The 22,919-nt window shown below is 42.4% G+C and overlaps 1 protein-coding gene across 1 annotated transcript; it reads right to left on the bottom strand.

The window, feature by feature from the left end:
- Nucleotides 1-5,523: 5,523 nt before the first annotated feature.
- On the bottom strand, nt 5,524-21,889 carry SUCLG1 (succinate-CoA ligase GDP/ADP-forming subunit alpha). Its single transcript, XM_086746825.1, has 9 exons — nt 21,763-21,889; nt 14,360-14,463; nt 13,148-13,264; nt 12,408-12,620; nt 12,262-12,319; nt 9,989-10,072; nt 9,201-9,352; nt 8,525-8,713; nt 5,524-7,726 (listed from the first exon to the last, which is right to left on the bottom strand). Exons 1-9 carry the CDS (start codon nt 21,812-21,814, stop codon nt 7,700-7,702), a joined length of 996 nt encoding a protein of 331 aa, XP_086602951.1. The 5' UTR covers nt 21,815-21,889; the 3' UTR covers nt 5,524-7,699.
- Nucleotides 21,890-22,919: the final 1,030 nt, after the last annotated feature.

Genomic DNA, 22,919 nt, shown 5'->3' with positions numbered 1-22,919 from the left:
ATACATGGTGTTTACCAAACCTCACTTTTCACGGTTTGACGATAAAATTCAAATGGGGCCTTACTGTCTAAGCTGACAATGTAGTGTTTAGTTGTCTGGAAATTGCTTCCTTACAGCTCTGGGAATAGCTTTCCCTTTGGGACCACTGAGGTCAAGGTTGAGAAACATGGAAACATTCAAGGCCAGGTTGGATGAGGCTCTGAGTAACCTGATCTGGTTGGAGATGTCCCTGCTCCTTGCAGGGGGGTTGGACTGGATGAGCTTTGAAGGTCCCTTCCCACCCAAACCATTCTGTGATTCTATGGTTCTAAGAAGAAAAGAGGAGGGTTCCTTAAGTGCCTGAATGAAGAACACCCATGTGACAGGCTCCTGAGACACAAAAAATTGGGCAGGAGATGCCCTGAGATACCTACACAGCTTTGCAGATCCAGCCACAACCTCCACTCTTGGGCTGGCAAGGTTAGAAGGAATCTCCCACTGAGTGAATTCCACCCAGTACTCATTGAGTACCTCATGCAAAAGAATTTCTACCTATTTATCATAAGCAGAGCTAATAAATACCTGGACAAGCATTTTTTTTCTGTGCTTCAACAAGACCGTGTTAAATATTAGCAGTAAATACAGACAACTCCCCTTGCCCTCCACCGTTTCCCTGCTGCTTTCCCTCTTTATGATTCTGTCTCTGAGGTTCTCCAACACCCCTGTTTCATGATGGTGTGGGATTTTTTCATTTTTTCATATCCATTTAGGGTACATTGACTTCTTCACCAAATTTCAAAGTAAATCAGATCCACAGGCTCACTGATACCTCCCAGAGATGCTCCAAGTGAACTTCAAGCTGGAAAGCAAAGAGGACTGGAGGACTGCAGGTGCCTGCTTCAGGCTGAGGGACTGGTGCTGCAGCAGCTTTCCCTGGGGAAAAATCCACATTTTCAGCTTCCAAGCATGCCCTATTTGCCAGAGTTAAAAAAAAAAAAAAATAACAAACAACAAACCCTAAAGTTAACCACAGAACACAGCCTCTGCTGGAAACAAGCTGAGCATATTTTCTTTAGTTGACTAATTCTTGTTTATTTTTTGAAGGCTGCTGCTATAAAATTCACAATCCATTTACAATTTCCAAGCTGAAAGAATGGCTTCTAATTATATTGTTTTCCATCATTGCAAGAAAAAGTAGATTAACACTGCATGATTTTGTTCCCTGTACAAGAATCAGATGTCAGCATTCTCAAATGATTTATAAAAGACACATTAAATAACCTATTAACAGTGTTTTTGCAACAGAAATGGGCTGTACCATAAACAGGACAAATTGAAAAATACGGATTTGCTGCTGCATTCCAATGCATCAGAAATGAGGATAGCACAGTGCATACCGAGTATAAACAACATGAACTTGAAATTGGAAGGAAAACTCAGGTGACACTTGAAATGTGAGACTGGGCTTCAGTAGAGCTAGCTCAGTGTCTGACCTGGCAGAAACCTTCAACATGGCTTTGGGTAAGTCACTTGGCCAAGTGAAGAGCAGCACATCTCCAGACAGAGCCAACCTAGTTGTCCTCCTGGTGTAGCTGTCTCCATGTAGGTACGAGCACGTGTGCCTTGGGTATCTACCCTTCTGCTGTAATCAGCTGAAATCAATGATCATATGTGGACCGGTGATCAAATGTGTCTACGTGACTGCTTCTCAGGTTCTGCTCTCTCTGCCTTGTTTCTTATATGCGTTCTCCAAGCACTCAATTCTGCCATGTGTCTAAACTTTGGGAGATGGATATGGATCTCACCCGGAATTCCATGTTTCAGGACACAGCTGAACCAGAGTCTAGGCTGGCATCGATGAAGCTTCAGCTGGATTTACTCCCAGTTCATTTGTGCCATGGGAAAGAAAAAAAAAATTAGTGCCTGTCTTGAACAAACATAACAGTTGCCTACAGAAAGATAAATAAAATACATCCAGTTAAACGACTAAAATGATTGGAGACTGAATCTTCTGCCTATTGCTTCTCCTCCTTGCAGCTAGAGATATTTAACAGTGAGACTTGCAGTCTGAACGCAGAAAGGAGAGGATGACCTTGAGCAAGATGTGGTCCCTCGGGCTGTGAATCCTTCAGAGACACTTTCACAGGCGGGTGCATGCTCACATCTGTCTCCATGTACACAGCAGCTGTTTTCAAACACAGGTCCTCGCCCACCAGACCCCTTGCAGCCTCTTCCATGCAAGGGCTGACACCAGACCCTCAACCAAATGGGTCTCATCCCACAGCTCACGCTCGAGAAGCGGAACCGGTCCAGTCCCTAAAGGTGCTGCTCACCCATTGCACCCATCGCCCTGGGCACCTCCAGCGCACAGAGCCTGGTGAGCATCACGTTGTGGAAGATGCTTTTCTTCCATGGAGCTCAATCTCCTCCTGCCTCTTTCCAGGCAGTCAGCAGTTGGTGACTATTTCATGGGGTTTTTTCTTTATTACACACTGGTTGGGCTTTGGGTTGTTTTGATTTTTTTTTCCTCTGTTGTAAATAAAAAAAAAAAATTCCTTTCAGGCCTGACAATTCATTTCTCTCCTCCCTAACAGCCCTACCTCTCCTCCCTATCTTCTGCCCTCCAGCCTTGAGCAACAGAATAAAAAGAAAAAAAAAGCTCAATCAGAATCACTAAGCCCTTGAAGAAACTGCCTAAGCCTTTTCTTGTCCTTTTCAAAATGAAGATAGATATTTCTCTAAGGCAGGTCCCATTTGACTGCCAAAGCCATGCTGTTCAGACAACATTACTCACACCAACAAGAAATTTCGACATCAGAGACACACTGAGAACACAGGGAGGAAACCAGCTAGGTTCTTCACCACCGCTCTCCAACTCACATAAAAGGATATGATCATAAATCAATAAAACATCCAGAAAGGCTAAAGAAGTGGTGTTCTTGTTTTCATCTTCTATTTCTCTGGCACATTTTCAGCCCCGAAGTTCAGAGCAGAAACCAAACCCTGTTTTAGTGTCAAAATCTGCCACCTAGAGAGCAAAACCACAAATGAGAAGAAATAGGTTGGTGGGCTGGTGGGGTTTTTTCAGCAACTATCTCGTAGCATTACAGATGTGCTGTGTTGTCTTTTAAAGCAACAAAACCGTTTTTAAGAGACCCAATGCAAACGTTGCTGGGTGTGGTTTAGTGACTGAAGGACAGGAAAAACATCTTTTCTCCCAGTTCTGTAAACTTACGTGGTTTGTGTAAACAGACACTGATCTCTTTCCTTTTCTTTCAAGGTCACAGAAAGCACGTCAGTCTTTAATGAGAAGTTTTGGGTGGTTTGAGTGGTAGCGAATGGTCTGGGTCTGAGTCTGGGAGTGAGCCATGGATGCTCCGTAGGTCTGACAAATACCAGGCTGAAGACACCACGGCCCAGAAAGCCTAGACTGGAATCAGCAATAAAATAAAATAAAATATTAAAAAAAAAAAAAAATCACAGTGCACTTCTGAGAAAGTTTCCTGAGGTTTTTAAGCAGAGCAAAACTTTCAGATTTTCACTGGAACTGTAAGTTTTGGTTCCAGGTCAACTCAGTACTAAACCATTCTCACAGGTAGGAGGAAAGGGGATATATTGAAGTAATCCCCCCCTAAAAATACTACCTATCAAGGTTTTAACTCCTGCACAAATCATCTCCGTAACACATACAGTCACAAGGGCTCCCATGCTTCCTTATACAAGCCAGGCAGGAAAGGAGGGAGAGAGGCAGATGAGCCATTGCTACAAATTCAGAATAGTGCATTGCTTACTCTTAATCATGAATCACCTTCCTCGGCCTCCTCGACCTCCCATCTCAACCACCCACCTCTGTGAAGGGTGCTTTGGGCTGCACAGAGCAAAGCTCTGAGGCAAGTTAAACAGCAATTCCCATCCGTGCTGCTGCCCATAGCAACTCACACGCCTTAATCATCCAATGTTCATCGGATAAAGAGACACAGTTTAAGCCCTCATGAACTAATTCAGAAGAACCAATTATTTATCAACATGGCCAAAGATATGTAGCATAAGCCCCATTTAATTGCTAGTGGGGTACTGCAAGTTGATGTCCAAGACTTCTTTTGCTGTTGTTTCGATATTACAATTTCTGTGGAAAACATTGAACATGGACTCTCCCTCCTTCCCCAGCTATTTCTGGCCACCACGGAGCCGGGGCTGCCCCAGCACTCACAGCTCTGTACAGACGCTCCGGGAGGAACAGTCCACCATGTAAAACACCCCAAACCTGCTGCCTGCCAGGTACCCACAACGGCACCACTCCAGGCTCTCGCCTGTGCTATCAGACCCACACGCAGCCCCTCTTACGAAAAAGCTTGGGTCTAATCCTGAGCAGTGACAGGCAGCAGGAAAGGGAGGGCAAAGGCAATTTCAAACTGAGCAAATGGCTATATTCGCTAAGGTAATACTTAATTCCACAGTTTCAACACAACTAAGAGCTTATTCTTTGGGCATCACAAGTTGGCTACCACTTTGAAGCCATCAGCGCAGAAGCCAGCCCCCAAGCTTCTTCTTGAAACCACTGTTGGCGTCTCTCAGGGCACAGATCCTGGCATTTTCTGGCCCAATTTGCTCTGCCCCCACCCCTCACTTGGCTGCTACTAGGGGATCCAATCACTTCACCGGGCACCAGGTGAAGAACTGTGGTGAACCTCAGAAACTATGACAACAGCCATTGAGAAATCCACCACTAATGATCTCAATAATCTCGGTTTTAAGAACATCTTGACACTGGAGTACAGAGCTGACCATCTTTGGGCAGCCTCTCCTTCCCTCTCCATCTCCAGTGCACACAAGAGAGCTTACTTCACCAAACTGGCATCAATTTTCTTTTGTTTTTGTTGGTGAGCTTCAGTAAAGTTAATCTTAAGAAATCTCCTTGCTAGAGTCTCATGGCCGAGCATCATTTTAAGCACAAAGGTACAGAGAATAAACTTACCACTGTCTTCCCCCAAAATACTACAAAACAAAATATTCATCCTGGAAAACAGCATAAACATAGATGAAAAAAAAAAAAATCAGGTATGAATATCTTCTAAAATCCACAAAAGGCAAGTATTCATTAGGTGTGACAGATGTCTAATTAACCTCAAAAAAAACCCTGTTAACATCATCAAACTCAAGGAGCACCTACTAGTGAGAGTGTTAGGTATCATTCAAAGACCAATATTGCCCCGTAAGGAAAAAAAAAAAATGAAGTCTCTCTACCTCCTCTTCTCTATGTTCAAGAAAATAGGCATGACAATGAATCCCCCCGATGAAAATGAACACCTAGAATTTATCCCTCAAAAGTGCAAGTGATTTATGGACAAGTCTAGATCAAGGGGAAAAAAAAAAAAAAAAAAAAAAAGGACTATTTCATAAAATTTAACGAGAACCCAAACAGTAACATTAGCAACGTTTCTCCTGCACATAAAAAATATTAAGTTGTAAAGTAGTAACAGGTTTAAGGCTCAACACTAACTTAGCTTTTGCCTTTAAAAATAAATAAATGTACAATTTTCCAGATCAGATTACTCAAAATATTTATTCACAAGTACATATGGTATTGAACAGATGTGATTAGGTTTTCCAAAGAGACATTGTCATCAGCAATGTAAGAGGCTCTGACGATATTTGTCAAGTACACACTTTCAGGCAGCAAGAGAAAACTGTGAAAGCTAAGCCTTTCTATCAGACAAGGTCAGGTTTCTTCCCCATCCTTAGCGATGCTCAGTCCCAGGCTGGTACAGATTGCTTCCCCAGGCTGGAACAGAACCAGGCAGCTGCTAAGGCGCAGCACCAGATGACAGCAGCAAACATTAGAATCAAGGTCACGTTTTTAAACCCATCCTCAAATTTCAGGATATGAGGGAACGCTTTCTCAGGGGACAACGGTCATTGGAGTTTATAGCTGTCTTCTAAAATAGCTGGTGCCTCTAAAAGAGCTTCCATGGAGCAGGAAACATATTGCATCTCAGTTGTCCTGGAAGGTCATCTGTTACAACGCTGGTGGCAATTAAGAAATTCAAGCAGTTCATCAAGAAGCACTACCCATCCCAAAATTTGTGTTGTGGAAAGCCCACCACTATGGGGAGTTACTTTGATTAGCAGGCTCCTAAGACAGGCTGCAATATCGTGACATTGACTGTTGAAGAATTGCACTCTTACACAGACTGAGACACATTAGCACTGGTATTTCTCTAGTTAAAGGGCGCTGTTCGGTCTTTTTGCTTCAGATCAAATCCAGAAAACTGAGCAGATGCAGTAAGAAAATTCCTATCTGTCGTTCATAGGCTTTATCAAAAGATTTACCACTCAATACTGCTTTTCAGTGTCTCGTGACAGGATGTTAGGTTCATTTTAGTACATCATCTCAAGGTGAATAACACAGCGTCCGGTGTCTGTGTCCTAAGACCTGCATCATCTGACTGATGCCTGACCATATACGAGGCACATGAACACACATCCAGTGCACTGGAGATAGGTGCTGTTCTTTTAGGCATTTCGTCAGGGCTTAGCTCTAGCAGCTGTGAATGTCAGCATCAAGATACCTGCTCACTGCTTGCATTAGGAAGAGAAATTCCACAGCATTTGAGTACGAAAACTAAGAACAGTTTTAAACAAATAACGACACGGGTTTTCTTAACAGCACCTTTATGGAACACAAGGTTAGCTTTAGACAAGTGCCAGGTTACATGAATTTCCAGTCCTCTATGTAAAGAAAGCAATCTTGGGTTTAGTCCATCCTGATAAAACTTGTAACACATTTACAGGCACAGTGCTTGAGCTATTTCCAAAGTTAAAAAAGGGCTTTCCATTACAGTACTGGGAGTGGTTAACAAGAAAGATAAAAGATACCTTATTACATTCTTTTCCAGAGAACAGCAATTCTCCTCCATTATGTCCCAATCTTAGTAGGATTTCAGAACACACAAGCAACGCAATCACAGTTAAGATAAAGAGGAAATTAAGATAATGTAAGCTGAAGATCAAATAATTTTCATAGTCACAGACAATTTTGAGTATATATTTGCATGGGAAAATAGATTCACTTTTGCGAATAAAATTTCCATCTCTCCACACAAGAAACAAATTCCCTGCCAGTAAAGGACTACACTGTGCATGGCTCATCAGCCTTGAAAAGAAAGTCTGGACTTCAGGCATATCCAGCTACATGGATCAACAAGCAACCCCTTCAGACCCAGCAGTTTTGGTTTAGTGGACGGAAACTTTGGCCTATTGTTCAAACAAACATACTTCCCAGCAATGAACAAGTAAGACTGGACTTTTTAAAAACAAAGTGAAGTGCAATATGCGCATAAAGTCAGTGCCTTGATCCTTAAAAGCATCTCTATAAGCGACTTCACCTTAAAATGGGCAGTGCTTAAGTTACAAAAGATTCAGACCTTCAAGGCTGATTATTTTGTTTATGATGGTTGAAGAAACAGCTCTGCTTCAGGAATTCAAAAGACGAATCAGATTTAGTAGTAGATTTATTAATTTGCTGTGATTTACAATGGGATGATCATGTCTGAACCAAGGAGACATCAAAACAGATTTAGCCAGGAGGTTTATGGCTTCCAAGTCAAATTCAAAGACCAGTGTCAGTTACGTGGGCAACCGAAGACTAGAAGACAAAAGATAAGCGGAGTGCCAGGTGCTGCACTGCTATTTCGGAGAGAGTATTCCGAAGTGTCTTCTCTTACAGCAATTTCCTTTTCTCAAACTCCTGTAAATAGGACACAGACATTACCAGCGGGGAAAAAAGAAAATGCTCCTGTTATTATTTTATTCTAAATTACTCTGTACTTATCTTAGCCAATCTGATTTTAGGAATTAAAATATAAAATGTATAACGTACGCAAGTTAGAGGAAAGGAGGATAAACATTTTCCCACCTCGCATTAACAAACCAGCAATGAAAAACCAGTAGTGCAGTCAGTGCACCGCACTCGGATTGCAATGCTGTCAAGGAACCATTTGCTCCTTGACAAATGGTCAGGGCAGGGGGAACCAAACCAAAAAAACCTAGCACAGCTGAATTAATGCATCTGCTTTAGCTGTGAGACAATGTCTTTTTGGGGACATGAATTAAGAAAAATGCTAATAATCCTGTTCCATACAAGTTTTTCAGCTGTATGCCTTCAACCACAAATCTTTAAAACAGGTAGACCTATATGCTAAGGCTTTCCTTCCTCAAATATCCTACTTTCAAAGAATGTTTTCATATTTTAAATTAATTCAGGTGCTTTGCATCTAGAAAACACAATTCAACAAGCTGCTGCACTGGAAAGCAAAATGTAATCTCTTCTCTATTTTGCTATGTTTACTTTTCTATAAAGGCAACATTACATAAAACCATGTCTGCATATTTTCCAAGTAATAACTGCAGCTTGTGCAGTCAACAGAGTTCTTATGTTTAATCAAATTCAGAAGATTTGGGTAGGAGAGGTACTCCCAACCCTTATTTTCTCCAAAGCAGCTTCTTGCTCTGGATGAGTACATATACCAACTTCCAACTAACGAACCCTGTAGATGGTGCTACCCAGCTGAGCAGGAGACATGCTGACAACGACACCAGCACTCTGAAGAGCGGCTATCTTCTCTTTAGCTCCACCCTTTCCTCCAGCAATGATGGCTCCAGCATGACCCATCCGCCTGCCTGGAGGAGCAGTCAGACCAGCTATGAATGACACTACCGGCTTGGCGTTTGGACCCTGTGAAGAAAGAAAAGGTACTGTTTCACATGGGGGAGAGGGGGATAAAAAGGAATTCCAGATGGCAGACGTTTTGGGGTTTTTTTTTAAAACATCAACTAGCCAGGCAAATATATTAAACAGCTACAAATCTCAAACACAGAATCAATAGTCTGAACAGTGTGGAATACGTTCTCTCCTAATAAGCATCATAAACCAGAAGTAATCAGGAAGTTTAAAACATCCTCTACAGAGCCACATATATTACAAAAAAACAGAATGTTCACTACAAATATCATTACAGGACTAAAAATCTAACGTTGACATTGCTCTCCAGTTAGATCAATCCAGATAAAGCTCATAATTTCAACTCTTTCTCTTTAATAAAAGTATGGCTGTTTGGTATTTTTGTAAATAGAGATTAGAGATTGAATTGAGTTTTCCTTGACATGGCAGAAGAAGATGGCTAACTACCAAGGTATTTGGAAGCAAACTGTTTAAGACTTACGGTATTATTTTCTTTCAAGAATGCTGCTGCATCTTCTTCAGCATTTCCTCCAATTTCCCCAATCAATATGATCCCCTCAGTATGAGGATCCTTCAGGAAGACATCAAGACAGTCAATAAAATTAGTTCCATTGAAGGGATCGCCTCCAATCCCTGGAAAAAAAAAAAAAAATTAAAATCACAAAAAAAAACCCCCACTAACTCCAGATAATGATATTGCATTTACAAGAAAAGTTTCAACATACACTTCAGCATGAAGAGTATTCCCAAAGGCTCATAAGAGGGGCAGCTCTGAAGGCTCTTCCCAAGTCAGAGAGTGCCAAATTCCTACTCCAAACATCTCCCTCGCTATTTAAAGAATGCTTTGATATGTGAATAATCAACTTTCAAACCATAAGCAAAATATTACACCTTATACAGAAGCTCTGTACACAGCAGGACCAGGACCCCAGCTCTAGAATTTTGCTGTAAGAAATCTGAATTTACTTAACATACTCATATAAATGCACAAGAACACCCTGTCCCTTTAAAACACTAAACTTCTTGGGAAAATCTGTTTCCAAATTTACATTATATTTGCTGGAAGTTCTCCACTCAAAGCTCATTTCTAGGCTTTTATTAATCTGATGGGGAAATTATAATAGAGATGGGTTATACTCCTCACAGCACATAGGGATCTCATTTCTCAACATAATTGCCATTCAGCAAAAACAAATTACTTTGAATTTCTTCTTGTAAAGAAAAAGCAGATTGGTCTAGGTACAATAGGCTGTTTCTGAGGAAACCTACCAACGCAAAAAGACTGCCCCAATCCAACTTGCGTTGTCTGATGAACAGCTTCATATGTCAGGGTTCCAGATCTTGACACAATACCTTCCGGAAAGAAAAGGAGATAAACTTAACACTAACACAGCTAACTGAGCGCATGACTAGAGGTGGCTGTTCTTAAATTCATGAAAATCACCTTAATAAACTGAACATGAGACACTAGGGTTTCCAGCTATCCTTGCAAAAACATGAAAACTCTATATAAGATTCTATCCATAGAATCATATTTCGTGTTTGGCCTTTTTTGACGCTTAATTGTCAACAGAACAAACCTGTCCAGAAAGTCAGTGACATTGGCTGAGAGACCATTCCTCATGATATAGCTTTACCAGGAAAGAAAACTGAAAACAAAATAGAAGAATATATTTCTTGTCTTGTATGTGAGTAGCTGACGCACTGAACTTGAAATAGAGTTGCAGCTCAACAGTTCACAGAGGAATTCTGCATTAATGACATCTCCAGTATGGCCAGATGCACAAGAGAGCCTCCAGAACAGAAATAAGCTGCAAAAATGCAGTTTATCACTGTTAAGGTATTTGTTGCTGCAGCTCACTGCTCTACAATACCCATTCAGCATTTACATCACAATATTACAAGAGACCATAACCCTAGTTTTAAATTCAAGATGGAAGGTAATAAAGGGTCTAGATCAGGGGCAAAATATTTGCATGTTTTTTTGTTCATTCTTCCAAATCAAGATTTCTGTTCATTCTTCCAAATCAAGGTTTCTGTTAATACTACAAGAGGGAAAGTTTCCAGGAAAAACAGACACCATCTTCCATCTACTTCAAGTCATCTAAGTATATTGCATGAACAGAGGGAAAAAATACACCACTAGACTAACAAATTCGGTTTTATCAGCAGTTTATGTCATCGGACAGCACAGATGTCTACTACCAAACAGTTTTTTTCTAGTTATGTTTACTATTAAGATCAGATTGCATCATAGAAGCTACGGATAAAGGTCCAAAGGCTGTGGCTATTTTTATAGCTTGCATCCCAAGATTATCAAATGATTCTTGGACGCCTCACAGTAATAGAAAGCTGGTGAGCGTATCACCAAAGGTCATCGTGTTAGACAAAGCTGGGAAGACGGCAAAGTTACATTTTTATTCCCTGATCCTTGGATCACCATTGAAAGCATTTCCAGCAACAGTGGGGCAACTGGATTCAGGATTTAAGATATTCTTTTGCACTTGATGTGCCTTGCATTCAGATTCTAATATCTTGTGACTACGGGACGTCTTGTAGATATTTAGAAAATCTTAATAGAACTTCAGTTCAGAAGGGAGCTGATGGTAACATGGGCTGATGCTACCTTTTACAGTCATAGTGCAATGTCTTGAAGCCCTTTGAAAGGGCATTATTGCAGTCATCTGATTTCTCAATCCCAGGTTTATAGGTAGTTCCGAAAGCTGGAGATGTGACAAGTATTAACACATTCTCCCGCATTCACTAGGTACAGCTTATTCTCAAGGCAGAAGTGGTCCAGTAGCAGAGAGTTTCTTGTGTTAGAAAAACTGCACCAAGCCCACATAGTTCAAGAGCATTGAACAGATTTTCCCACAGTAAATACAACTTTTTTTTTTTTTTTTTAAAAGTATAATGTTGCAAACAGTACTCTACTCAAGTTAAACTGGTTACTCTGCTGACAGATAGCAGCAGCATACACCATCTATAATGTTTCTGAAGCTCTATTTAAGAACAAATGCGTATTTTGGAATAATTTTCCTTATAGCTCCTGAACAGCATTATTTTTCAAAATAACCAAATTGTTATTTCTATCGTTTCGAACAAGGAACCAACAGAAGTCAGGACAGACGACTTGCACGCTACAGAGTGTGTAACTAGCATATGATTATGAACGAGTCACTGCCTTTCTGACCTTAATTCCCCTGAGAAGTGAGTACGTTTGTCACTTCCACTCACCATGGTATAGTTGTCTAAATTATCATGTTACAAATCTGCCTGTAATCTCTTCTCTTCGCTATAATACTGAGCTCACTATAGGTGTAGGATCCCAGTCCTCAGGAGCCAAGCTGTTGGAAGGAATAGCATTGGAGAGCTTCATGCTCTCCAATCCCAAGATAATGGCGATGTTCACTTACAAACTGAAGGCCAGACAAGCTGTTATATCCACTGTCTTCAGGGCAGGATGTGACTAGCCTCATGAATAAGAACACTAGACGACTAAACTTCAGTTTTAGGTGATGCATAAATATTCAAAAACTCACCAATTCTTCCCTTCTTGTGAATGTGACCAGGCATGATACCAATTTTACATTCTCCAGGCTAAGGAAAGAGTGGGAGAAGTCAGATGGAACATTCAAACCATCACTAAGAATGGTTCAGCCTTGGAGCAGATCCAGAAGTCACTTACATTGATGACTCCAGGGCAGTTCGGGCCCACTAGTCGAGTCTTATCCTGCCGAAGCAGCCTGTGTTTAACCCGGACCATGTCCTGCTGGGGAATACCTTCAGTAATGCACACAACTAAGGGTATTTCTGCATCAATTGCTTCATTGATCGCAGCAGCAGCAAACGGAGGAGGTACGTATATAACAGTGGCAGAAGCACCAGTTTGTTCTTTGGCCTGCAATGGACAAAACAAAAACAGATATCGAGCATTTAGTGGGGTCAAAGAGAATATTTGACAATTAGTCATCTAAAATGCGTCAATTCACAGGCATAAGTTAAGTAAATGGATATGTACTCATTTACTATAATCAAAACAAGTGTTAAAATTCACTGAAGATGGGACACATACAGCGCAAGTGGGGAACCGAGAACTAACCACTGTCGGGGAAGGATCTGCTCCGTGAACATTATCATAAATACACTGAGATAACAGTTTCCTAAAAATTCATCTCATACATCAAAATCAATCAGAAACTAGTTGCATGCATAAAATAAATGTATTCAGGTTCTGTGAACTCCACAGTGCAATCCAAATTCATGCTTCGACCACACCGACTGCTCCCTCTTTTACGAGGGAGCTATTTCATTTCTAGCACAGTGTCTTCCATGGCTCGAATATATGTCTCTTCAGTGTGGGTGATGAAATAAGGAGCCCTTCAGTAGCATTAAATTGTCTGCCCTGCAGTCACTGCTGCAAATTACCTCCTTCACAGAATTAAACACAGGCAGACCCAGATGAGTTTTTCCTCCTTTCCCTGGAGAAATTCCTCCAACTAAATTGGTGCCGTAGTCCAGTGCCTGCTGGCTGTGAAAGGTGCCCTATGAGAGAGAAAGAAAGTAGAGTCAAAAGGCATGTAATAGCAAATTAAATGAACCAAAAAAAAGTTGATGTTATCTACAATTCTGAAGGCAATTTATGGCCCTTAAATTTACAATGAGAAGGGAAGTTTTCACTATACTTCTGCACTGGAATAGGCTGCCCGGAGAAGCTGTGGATGCCCCATCCCTGGAAGTGTTCAAGGCCAAGTTGAACGGGGCTTTGAGCGACCTGCTCTGGTGGAAGGTGTCCCTGCCCAGGGCAGGGGTTGGACTTAGATGACCTTTAAGGTCCCTTCCAACCGAAACCATTCTCTGATTCTACGATATACACAATCAGCTATTTTGAAGAGCACATCAACACGTTTTAAAAGCATTCAGAATATGCTACGCTTTTTCTTTTAAACCAGAGCACTGTGGTTGCACATTAAAGGATATTTTGTTGTGTGTTGCTAATACACCTGCAGCCATAGCAGCCACATTTTACTTTCCACATCAAGTCTGGCAGATGACAAACACTATAATGAAACAGAAGAAATTAGCATTCTCATCCATGACAAGCTGATGGTTTCAGCAAAAGCAGTCTTCTCCCCTTGCAAACGTTTAAAAGAGTGAATGTGAGAAAATTATTAAATATTTTTAAATAAAACCAGAAATTTAATTCATAGACATTGACATTCAATGGCATTTGTAAAAGAGTCACTTCTAAAATGGTAAGGTTTTTGTAGTTTTTTGCAAATCTCCCTTTACAAAGAAACCCTTTCAGCTGTATGCAATAAAAAGGCTTAAGACCAAAATCAACCACAAACATCAAATGTAATATAATAGAGATAATTCAAAACCAAGTTTTAAGCTTGCGCACAGGCAAAAAAAAAAAAAAAGTCTAGCCTATTAAATTTAAGGAAAAAAAGTCTGTTTGGACCAAAGAAAGGAAACTAAAGTGCTGAAGGGACCTTCCAGATAACAAATTCCAGCTTCCTACCAACACAGGCAAACGCAGCAAATAATCCTTTTTATTATTTATTATTTTATTATGGGTTATGGCCAACTAACTTTCTGAACTGAAGGGGTGGCAGAAGAAATAGTTTACATACGTACCTGTTTGCCTGTAAAACCCTGACAGATAACCTTTGTATTTTTGTTAATATACAGATTTTTCCTTGATGCTGAGTAGGAGCAGTGTCGTACTCCATTCTGTTGCACTAGAAGAAAAAAAGAAAAGAGATGGCAAACCATTAATCCACTGTAAGTCAAAAAAGGTCCTATCAAGCAAGTGCATATACATTAATGCTGTACCAAAAGATTAATTGATCCAGTAGTTCATGTTTTCAAAAAGCAGCTCTGAAAGCTGTTATTCTAAGATATTAAACACCTCCAGTTCACCCTACCTATCATTGCGATTACTCAGGTTGCTGGGAATCAGGCTGGGTATTTCTCAGATCGGGTACTTAAGATCAGAACTCCAGTCACGACAAACAGCAGCTGGAAACATCATCTTAACCACTATTTTTATTTGCAAACGAACTCGTCTCTGTCCTCTGAGAAATCCTGCAAAGTGAACTAAAATCCTGATATCCCAGAGACCGCTGTAACATAGGTACTACGCTACACCTGTGAGTGTAGCGCAGTCCACGCTAGACAAGGAGAGATACTGAAGAGGTCGACGGTCCCTCAGCCCACGTGAAGCCTAATGCCAAGCAAGACACAGAGCAAGAGCCCTTTTTCCAACAGAGGCGTAGCTACAGGAGCCTAGGCATCACTGCTTGAAATGCACTTGGGCTCGTGGGGAAATGCAACTCTCCAGATACTCCATCAGAACCATCTCCCAGTTAGTTCTCAAAACTCTGGTCCTGAAAAAAAAGAAAACACAACTACAGAAAAACAGCACAGTGCATGCTGGTATCAAAAAGAGGAGAATGACTGCATCTCTGCTGAAGGGAAAGATATGTTGACATCAAACGATGAAAAAGCAATGTACACAATGTCACCATGCAAGAAAGCTTGAGATGAGGAGGAAAAAGAGATCTTCTGGTATAAAAAGGACGCACGCGTTGTCTATATTCATTGCCATATGCTTTTTCAAATACCAGAGTTTTGAGGGGATCAGAACTGATTTTTTTTTTTTTTGTTGTTTTTTTTTTTTTTAAGAAAGCAAGCAAAAGTGGAAGAAGGGAGAAAAAGAATTCTTCAATATCAATTGTTAATGCACAGAATTTATTGAGGTGCATTATTAACATTGTATAACAACACAATTTCTGTGGGGTAGAAAATTTAAGACCCATATATTTACACGCTTCTATCACAAAGAGCTACACAGGACTCTTCCACAAGTACTTTTGCCAACTAAATTTTAGTGATACACTGCTTTTATGCTTTACTTCTATTCAAAAAAAAAAGTGAAAAGAAAAATACAACTATGCCAGCAGCAGCCTAGAGACACCAGTGCTATCGCTAAATCTAAGGCGCTCTGTTCTTAAAAAGTGCTGACAAACACAGGACTTCAACTCCAACCAACTCCTGCTATTCTCTAAGGAGCCATGGCAGCAACTCACCTTCAGACCAACAAAAAGTAAAATTCAACTAGCTTTTAAAGAGAAACGTACAGACTAGCACGCAGTAAACTTGCAACAAGAGCGGTCAAAGGGCGTATCAGCTTATCGCCCCGCAGGGTTTTAACCTAAATCACATCTTTATCCACAAACATTGTTACAAAACTTGTTCTACCAAGGAGAAATACAAAGCAGTAACAGACAAAACCTGTCCGAAGCTAAGATTTAGCGAATGGAGTTATAAGGCTGCCTGCAGGGTAGAAAAATGTTTTTGAAAGCTTAAGTTCATCAATTCTCAGTTTTGAAGAATCTATATTGGTATATTTTTCAAGGATAAGAATCTTTTGAGCATTTTCCACACTATCAAAGTACAAAAAAAAAAAAATTATTTTTCTGTACTGATAACTACAAACTGGCTTAAATGCCAAGCTTTGTATGGATTCACTCTTGAAAACTGTGCTTCTTAAACGACTGAAGAGCCCTGGTTCAGAGAAAATACAGCTGGTTCAAAAAAGCCTGGCCACAGGCTTGAGCCATTTGCTATCTTCAGAGAGAAGCAGCTTAGGAAGCATGGGCACGTGTCTTGGGAGCAATACATTTTGGAAAAAAAAAATAATAAATTTGTTTTTTAAAAAATTACCTTGCACTTTCTGAGCTGGATAAGTATGAGTTTTGCTGGGTTTTTAAACCTGATGCAGCTCTGTATTTCTCCTTGTCTGAAGCAGTAAAGTTTTCCCCTGGTTACCAGCACAGCCAGAGCAGCAGAGGCATCGGTCAAGATGAGGTTCTCTTATACGCGGCAAAAAACCAGCAAGTCCTGGGTGCAAACAGCCAGCAATGTAAATACTTAAGACAGATAGAAGATGAGAAGGAAACAGGTGGAAAATCGAAATGGCACGCCTAAGTTCACAGCAGGTAAGAGTCAGAAATAGAATCCAAGTCTCAGTTTCCACCCAGGACCTCCATTCACTACCTCGTACTGCTTCACGACTTCCAACGCCCGCTCAGGCAACTGCTTTTACTAGAGCAAATTAGGGTGCCCAGCTGTAAATGCACGTTCTCACCAAGACATGACCAAAAAAAAAAAAAAAAAATTATTTGCTCTTCTGGTTACCAGGATTCAGCCATGAAATCTGGTAAAAACCAGATGATTGGTAATGCTATCTCAACGCACATGTCTAAATTCCGGGCCAAGTTACAAAGATGCAGGCTCCAGATGAAGTCCTAGAGCACCAGGACAAGTCTTACCAAACCCAAATCTTACCGAAAGCACGCTGAACTGCTGTATTTCGTATAATCAGAGGTCTAACATAACACTACTGTGTCCAACAAAGGTCCATAATAGACCTTTTGAAAGGAGTATTAAAACTAAAATAAGAAACTGGATAATCTTTCCCAGGAAATCCATCCTTTCACTTCTGCCCCATTCCTGTTCTGTTCTGCATAGTTTGCGGTTTAAAAAAAAAAAAACCAAAAAGTTATGCAAATAACAAGGTGCATTTATGTTGGCTTTCCAGTGCTTTAGCCTCTACAGAGCTAGAGACTTACTGTGGCAAGAACCTATTTGAGTCCATTGTTCGGGAAAACCAAGTAGCTATGAAAAGTACTCAAATACCAAAACCCTGCTGCCGCAGGACAGATTTGAAAAGCAAGATCTAAATTTTGCCTGTACATAAAACATCAGTTGTTTTACAAGAAAGCAAGCTTACTAGAAACCAAGTGACAGAGTTACTTCCAACATACACCACGTAAAAGCAAAACTCACAATTTGTAGCCTTGAGCAGGGCTTTAAGCTCATTTGCATGAGCTCACTTACAATTAAAAAGCCTTTCCACAAACACACACTATTAGTTATCATTAAGTCCGAACCTGAATTTCCATGTCAAAAAGAAAACTGACCCACTTGCAAGGTATTTTAAAGCACACATCAAATGTAAATACCATTTACACGGAGCTTTCAGGAACTTACTGAGCAGCAAGACCTCCCAAGCCCAAATCTCACTTAAAAAGACACAGCCCAAGCTGCATTTGCCCAGCTCATGTGTGTTGTGTCAGCCAGTTGAGAGCACAGATATCAAGGGTTAAATCTCTGCCTCACTCAAGCTTTACAAAGCTGCAAACTCGCTATTTTCAGGACTTTGGGAAGATTCCCTACAGCTACGGACAGGAATCCAAATCAGTGTGCCTCCCTCTTGCCCACATTTATCCCAGACAAAATGAAAAGAAAGTTTTGAAGTTGAGGAAGCATCTGAGCACAATATAAAAGCACGGCAAAACAGCAGAGATTCCTTTCTAGAAGGACCTGAGCAGATACCTACATTGCCAGAAGACCGACAAGTAATAAATTAAATTCTCCCTCTACTACTCCTTGAAACAGCCAGAGAACTTGGAGGTGAAGGAAAATATTCCTTTTCCTGTCTATCACCTACAGAAGAAAAGAAGAAAGCCTTAGAAATCATACACGCTCCAACGCAAATGGGGAAAACAGAGGTCGGTCCCAGGGGAACTCACTTACAAAAAGCACTCGTCAAAACACTAAAATGTTGGGGTGGTTGTTTTTCGGGTTTTTGTTTTGGTTAGGTTTTTTCCCACACACACTCTCCTTATTTTTCTGTCAGTTACAGTCTCTCAGTCTGTTCCTGAGAAATCCCTTCCATCTTTTGCACATGTTGTTTGATTTGCATTTTTATAGATTATTACTATCTCCTTTATCATCCCTCTGCCTACACGTGCATGGCCTGAAGGGGACAGAACAGAAACAGTTCTGGACAGCTTCTTACATTACAGAAAAGCATTGACACTAATTAAAAAAAAAAAAAAAAAAGTTTGGCAAAAGACCAAAGTGCTGCAGCACATTTCAGAGTCTACTGACTAGAAGCTTGATAATAACAAGAATAGAATCATGGAATCATAGAATGGTTTGGGTTGGAAGGGACCTTTGAAGGCCATCCAGTCCAACCCCCCTGCAAGGAGCAGGGACATCTCCAACCAGATCAGGTTGCTCACAGCCCCGTCCAACCTGGCCTTGAACGTTTCCAGGGATGGGGCATCCACCACCTCTCTGGGCAACCTGGGCCAGTGTTCTATAACTCGCATTGTAAAAAATTTTTTCCTAATATCCAATCTAAATCTACCCCCCTCTATTTTAAAACCATTACCCCTTATCCTATCACAACAGGCCCTACTGAACAGCCTCTCCCCATCTTTCCTGCAGCCCCCTTGAGGCACTGGAAGACCACTATAAGGTCTCCCCAGAGCCTCCTCTTCTCCAGGCTGAACAGCCCCAGCTCTCTCAGCCTGGCCTCACAGGAGAGATGCTCCAGCCCTCTGATCATCTTTCTGGCCTCCTCTGGACCTTCTCCAACTGGTCCATGTCCTTCTTGTGTTGGGGGCTCCACACACAGGTTCCCATCTGAGTCCTTTATTAGGATTTAGTCTTCATATGTACATATCCACACACACGACTACACTTGGATAATTCTCTCCTCTCCCCAAACCCATCCATAGAATTCACCCCTGAAGTTATCAGTTGCATTAGTAGATGATGCTTATTGACAAGGAAGCTTTCATACTACTGAGGGATTGCTCCAAATACCTTACTCCTGGTTTGAAAGAGGATTATGTGCCCAACAAAAATAGGACTAATGGGCAAACGGCGTTCAGAAAAATGTCGGTCCTTTCGACACATCTCCCCTTCCTAATCAGAAATCCCCCTTCATTGCGCCAGACATCGCTGACTGCAGGGGGTCACGGGAGACACGGCAGCATTTGAAAGAGAAGCTTTCCCCCTATTTATGACGCTGAAACAGAGTGAAGCATCTCAAACTGCAAGCCCCCAGGCACGTTCTTCTCAGCCCAAATCAACTATTTCTTGTAAGGCAACAAACTGTTTTTCCCCACGTGCACTCCACCAAGAACGTGCTTTGGGAGCTTTCCTCCCCCAACATTGTTTACACTAAAAAAAAACCCTTCGAATTCTTCAATTTAAATTGCTATTTTTTGCAGGAATTCTTCACATAATTTACTGTAAACTTTTAATCTAAGAGCTCTCCAAAGCCTTCAAACATGCCCAGAACGTAAAATCCCTCACCCTGACTCTGTGATCGCAGTTAAGGTGCCTACAGAGACTCTCTTCAGACTGGTACAGACCGGCACAGGTCTTTCTTGACTCGGTCCGTCCACAGACAGTGCTTTGGGCCGACGTTTGAGCCACCACCTACCACGCACGGACACATTTCCTATCGCGTTTTCACAAGTTGAACCGAACCTTACGGATACACACCCTGCACGTCTGCTTCGGCAGTGCACCAACAAAATGAGACGTTGCATCTCTTTTGCAGCAGAACACACTAGAAACTCATTCTTTTTAATCACCACTGAGAGAAGCTGATGTTAATTATTTGTTACTGAAAACCTACTTACAAAGTCCGGTCTTTTAGCATTTCGCAGAGTCTCAAACTAAACATTTCAAATGAAGGACAGACTATTTCATCGTGCAGGAGTTTTCTTCAGAAGACTTCATGAACTGGTGCAAACAGAACACGTCTTGGACTACTTAGGCTACTTCTTCCCCTCCACCCCCCTCAAAATCATCTTAATCACTTCTCCCTGAATCTCTTACTGCTATTTGTAAAGGGCTTTTAACATGTAAAACTGCACCAAAGAGTAGCTTTGCTGGGAGCACAAATTAACCAAAAGTGCAGGTGCTACGCTCCCATCTGTTCCCTCCATCTGAGTCAATTCTCATTTGACTCAGGGGAGCCAATTCGAAGAGCTGAACTGGCAGAAATTAACAGTACAGTAAGAAAACAGTTTTCTGCTCATGCTCGTGGAAGACAAGAGGGAGGAATGGATACCTGAGGGGATGGCAGCTGTGCCACAGGAACAACTCAGTCCAGCTTAAAATGTTGTGGGATCACGGTACCAGACCCTGACCTGCAAGTTACCACCACATCAAAACAAAAAAAAAAAACCAAAAACAAAAACAAAAAAACTTTGGGTGCAGTGAAATGAGGTAGGTTTAAGTTTGTCCATTAATTCCCTGCTGCAAGAACAAGGATTAATACACCAATTCCTCAGTTCAGATTCCAAGACACTGCTGTTATTCTTAGGCATATGCACACTGATTTCAGTAGAGGACGCAGCATTGACTGCACAAAAAAAAAAAAAAAAACACACTGAAAAGAAAAAGGCACTTTATTTTTTATTGTGACCTTCAGAACAACACATACAAAAAGTTTCAAGCTGAAGTATTAGTTCTCAAACTGCTGGCGTTCTCCATAATTAAAGGCTGATATTCTTACTCTAGGCAACTTCACCAACTTGTGTTGGGTAATTTGGGGACCTCAAGAGGTCTCTAGTCCAAACTGCCACTCGAAATGACTACCTCCAGCTCTACCAGCTTCCTCTGGGCTTCGTCCAGTTTTTAGCATTCCCGGGGATGTCACGGACTGAGCAACTTCTCTGTGTCCCCGTACCTGCGCCTGACCACCCTCAAGACGAAAACTTTTTGTCACTTTTTAAAACAGTTTTCCTTGCAGCCAGGCGTGCCCGATACCGCCTCCCTCCCTCCACCTAACGCTCTGGAAGAGGGGCTGCCGGCACCGGTGACAGCGCTCAGATCCCCCCTCGGGCCTTCCCGTTCTGAGCCCGAGCGGCCCCAGCTCCGCCAGCCGACCCAGGCCCGGCAGAGGGGTTCGCTCGCCGCACCCCCAGGCCTGCCGATGGGGACAAGCGGAAAGCTCCCCCATCCCCCGGGTGACCTTGCCCCGCCGCAGGCCCGGCCCCTTCCCCTCCCGTGGCGGGCGAATGCGGCCGGGCCCCGGCGGCGGCGGCGGGCCGCCCCCACGGCAGGCCCCGCGGCCTACTGCGGAGGGGCGGCGCGGGGGGGAGGCAGGCCGCAGCAGGAGGGCCCCGGCGCGGGGTGGGGGGTGCCGGCAGCTCGGTACTCACGGCGGAGGAAGCGGCCCAGGAGGCGGGCGGCGGCGCGGCTGCAGTGAGACATCGTCCCCTTCGGCAATGACACCGGCCCGGCGGATCGCGGCGGGCGGGCCCTGCGCGGCGCCTGAGCACTGCCCAACCCGGCGCGGCGCAGGGCAGCCCCCGCACGTGGATTGGCTCAGCCCGCAGGGACCCCGTAGTGGTGACAGCCAATCAAAGGAGAGTTCTTCGGAGGAGGCTCCGCGGCGCATTGTGGGTGCGGTAGTCCGAGGGGGCCGCGCTGTGACAGGCCTACTGCCGTCACAGCCCCGACAGCTCCGAACTTCTGCTAAACTCAGACCTAAACCAGGTTTTATGGGTGCCTGCTGTAGCCGACCGGTAAAAGCCGCCCTGCTGTATCAGTAGGCGGTCAGTAACGGTGAAACATTTCCAAACTGTTGTCCCGAGTCTGGGTCCCTTCACCCGGGGCACAGAAACCGCTTAAGGCCCGCAGGAGAGGTATGGTTGTATTTCGTGTTTGCGCAAAGGTAGGTGCTAGGTGGTATCCCGCAAAGCTAGCGCTCCTCTTAGAAATGCAAGAGGTCTTTTATACATAATAATAAGAAGGAAAAAAAAAATAAAATAACTGGCTACCCATACTTTTCCCACTGCCCATTATTACGTACGTTCATGTTTTAAACATTTAGGGAGGTCCTGTTCGTTAGCATACTTGTTATTCATACTTGTTATTCATAAGGGGAGTAATTTTTAGCATTAAAATCGCCTCAGGGCAGTTCAGGACACAACTTTTGGTTAGGGTCCAGCGTAGGCTTATCTGACCAACCATAGATCACCTGCACACAATACGCACTGGACAGGTCCATGAATACACTATTGTCCTCGACCAGGATGCGCGTCCTGGTGGGTAGGGGAGTTTCTGTCTCTTGCCTCCAAGGATACCTGGCTGCTGTAACCTTTATTTTGTTCCTACCTACAACATTAAGCAACATCCTTTGATTAATTTCAGCCAAGCGTATGTTTTACCTCAGAGAAGGATCAGCACAAAAGAGTCAAATACCAAAATACTCCACAAAATTAATTTTCACTTGATTTACTCAAATAGAGAAGGTAATAAAGGATTAGTAGTGATTATCAACAGATTAACAGCAATAGCATTTAAAGGTAATGCG

This window comes from Chlamydotis macqueenii, chromosome 4 (assembly GCF_036417535.1).
Source record: "Chlamydotis macqueenii isolate bChlMac1 chromosome 4, bChlMac1.mat, whole genome shotgun sequence".
In the NCBI taxonomy this organism is placed as follows: Eukaryota; Metazoa; Chordata; class Aves; order Otidiformes; family Otididae; genus Chlamydotis; species Chlamydotis macqueenii.
Note: the sequence above shows the minus strand (reverse complement) of the source record. Positions and strands in the feature narration are given on the sequence as shown.

Coding starts and splice junctions, on each gene's coding strand:
- SUCLG1 (XM_086746825.1), bottom strand. CDS start 21,814: ATGTCTCACTGCAGCCGCGCCGCCGCCCGCCTCCTGGGCCGCTTCCTC. Junction 12,621..13,147: donor TGTTTAATTCTGTGAAGGAG/GTAATTTGCAGC, acceptor TGTCCATTGCAG/GCCAAAGAACAAACTGGTGC. Junction 9,353..9,988: donor GGGGCAGTCTTTTTGCGTTG/GTAGGTTTCCTC, acceptor TTTTTTTTCCAG/GGATTGGAGGCGATCCCTTC.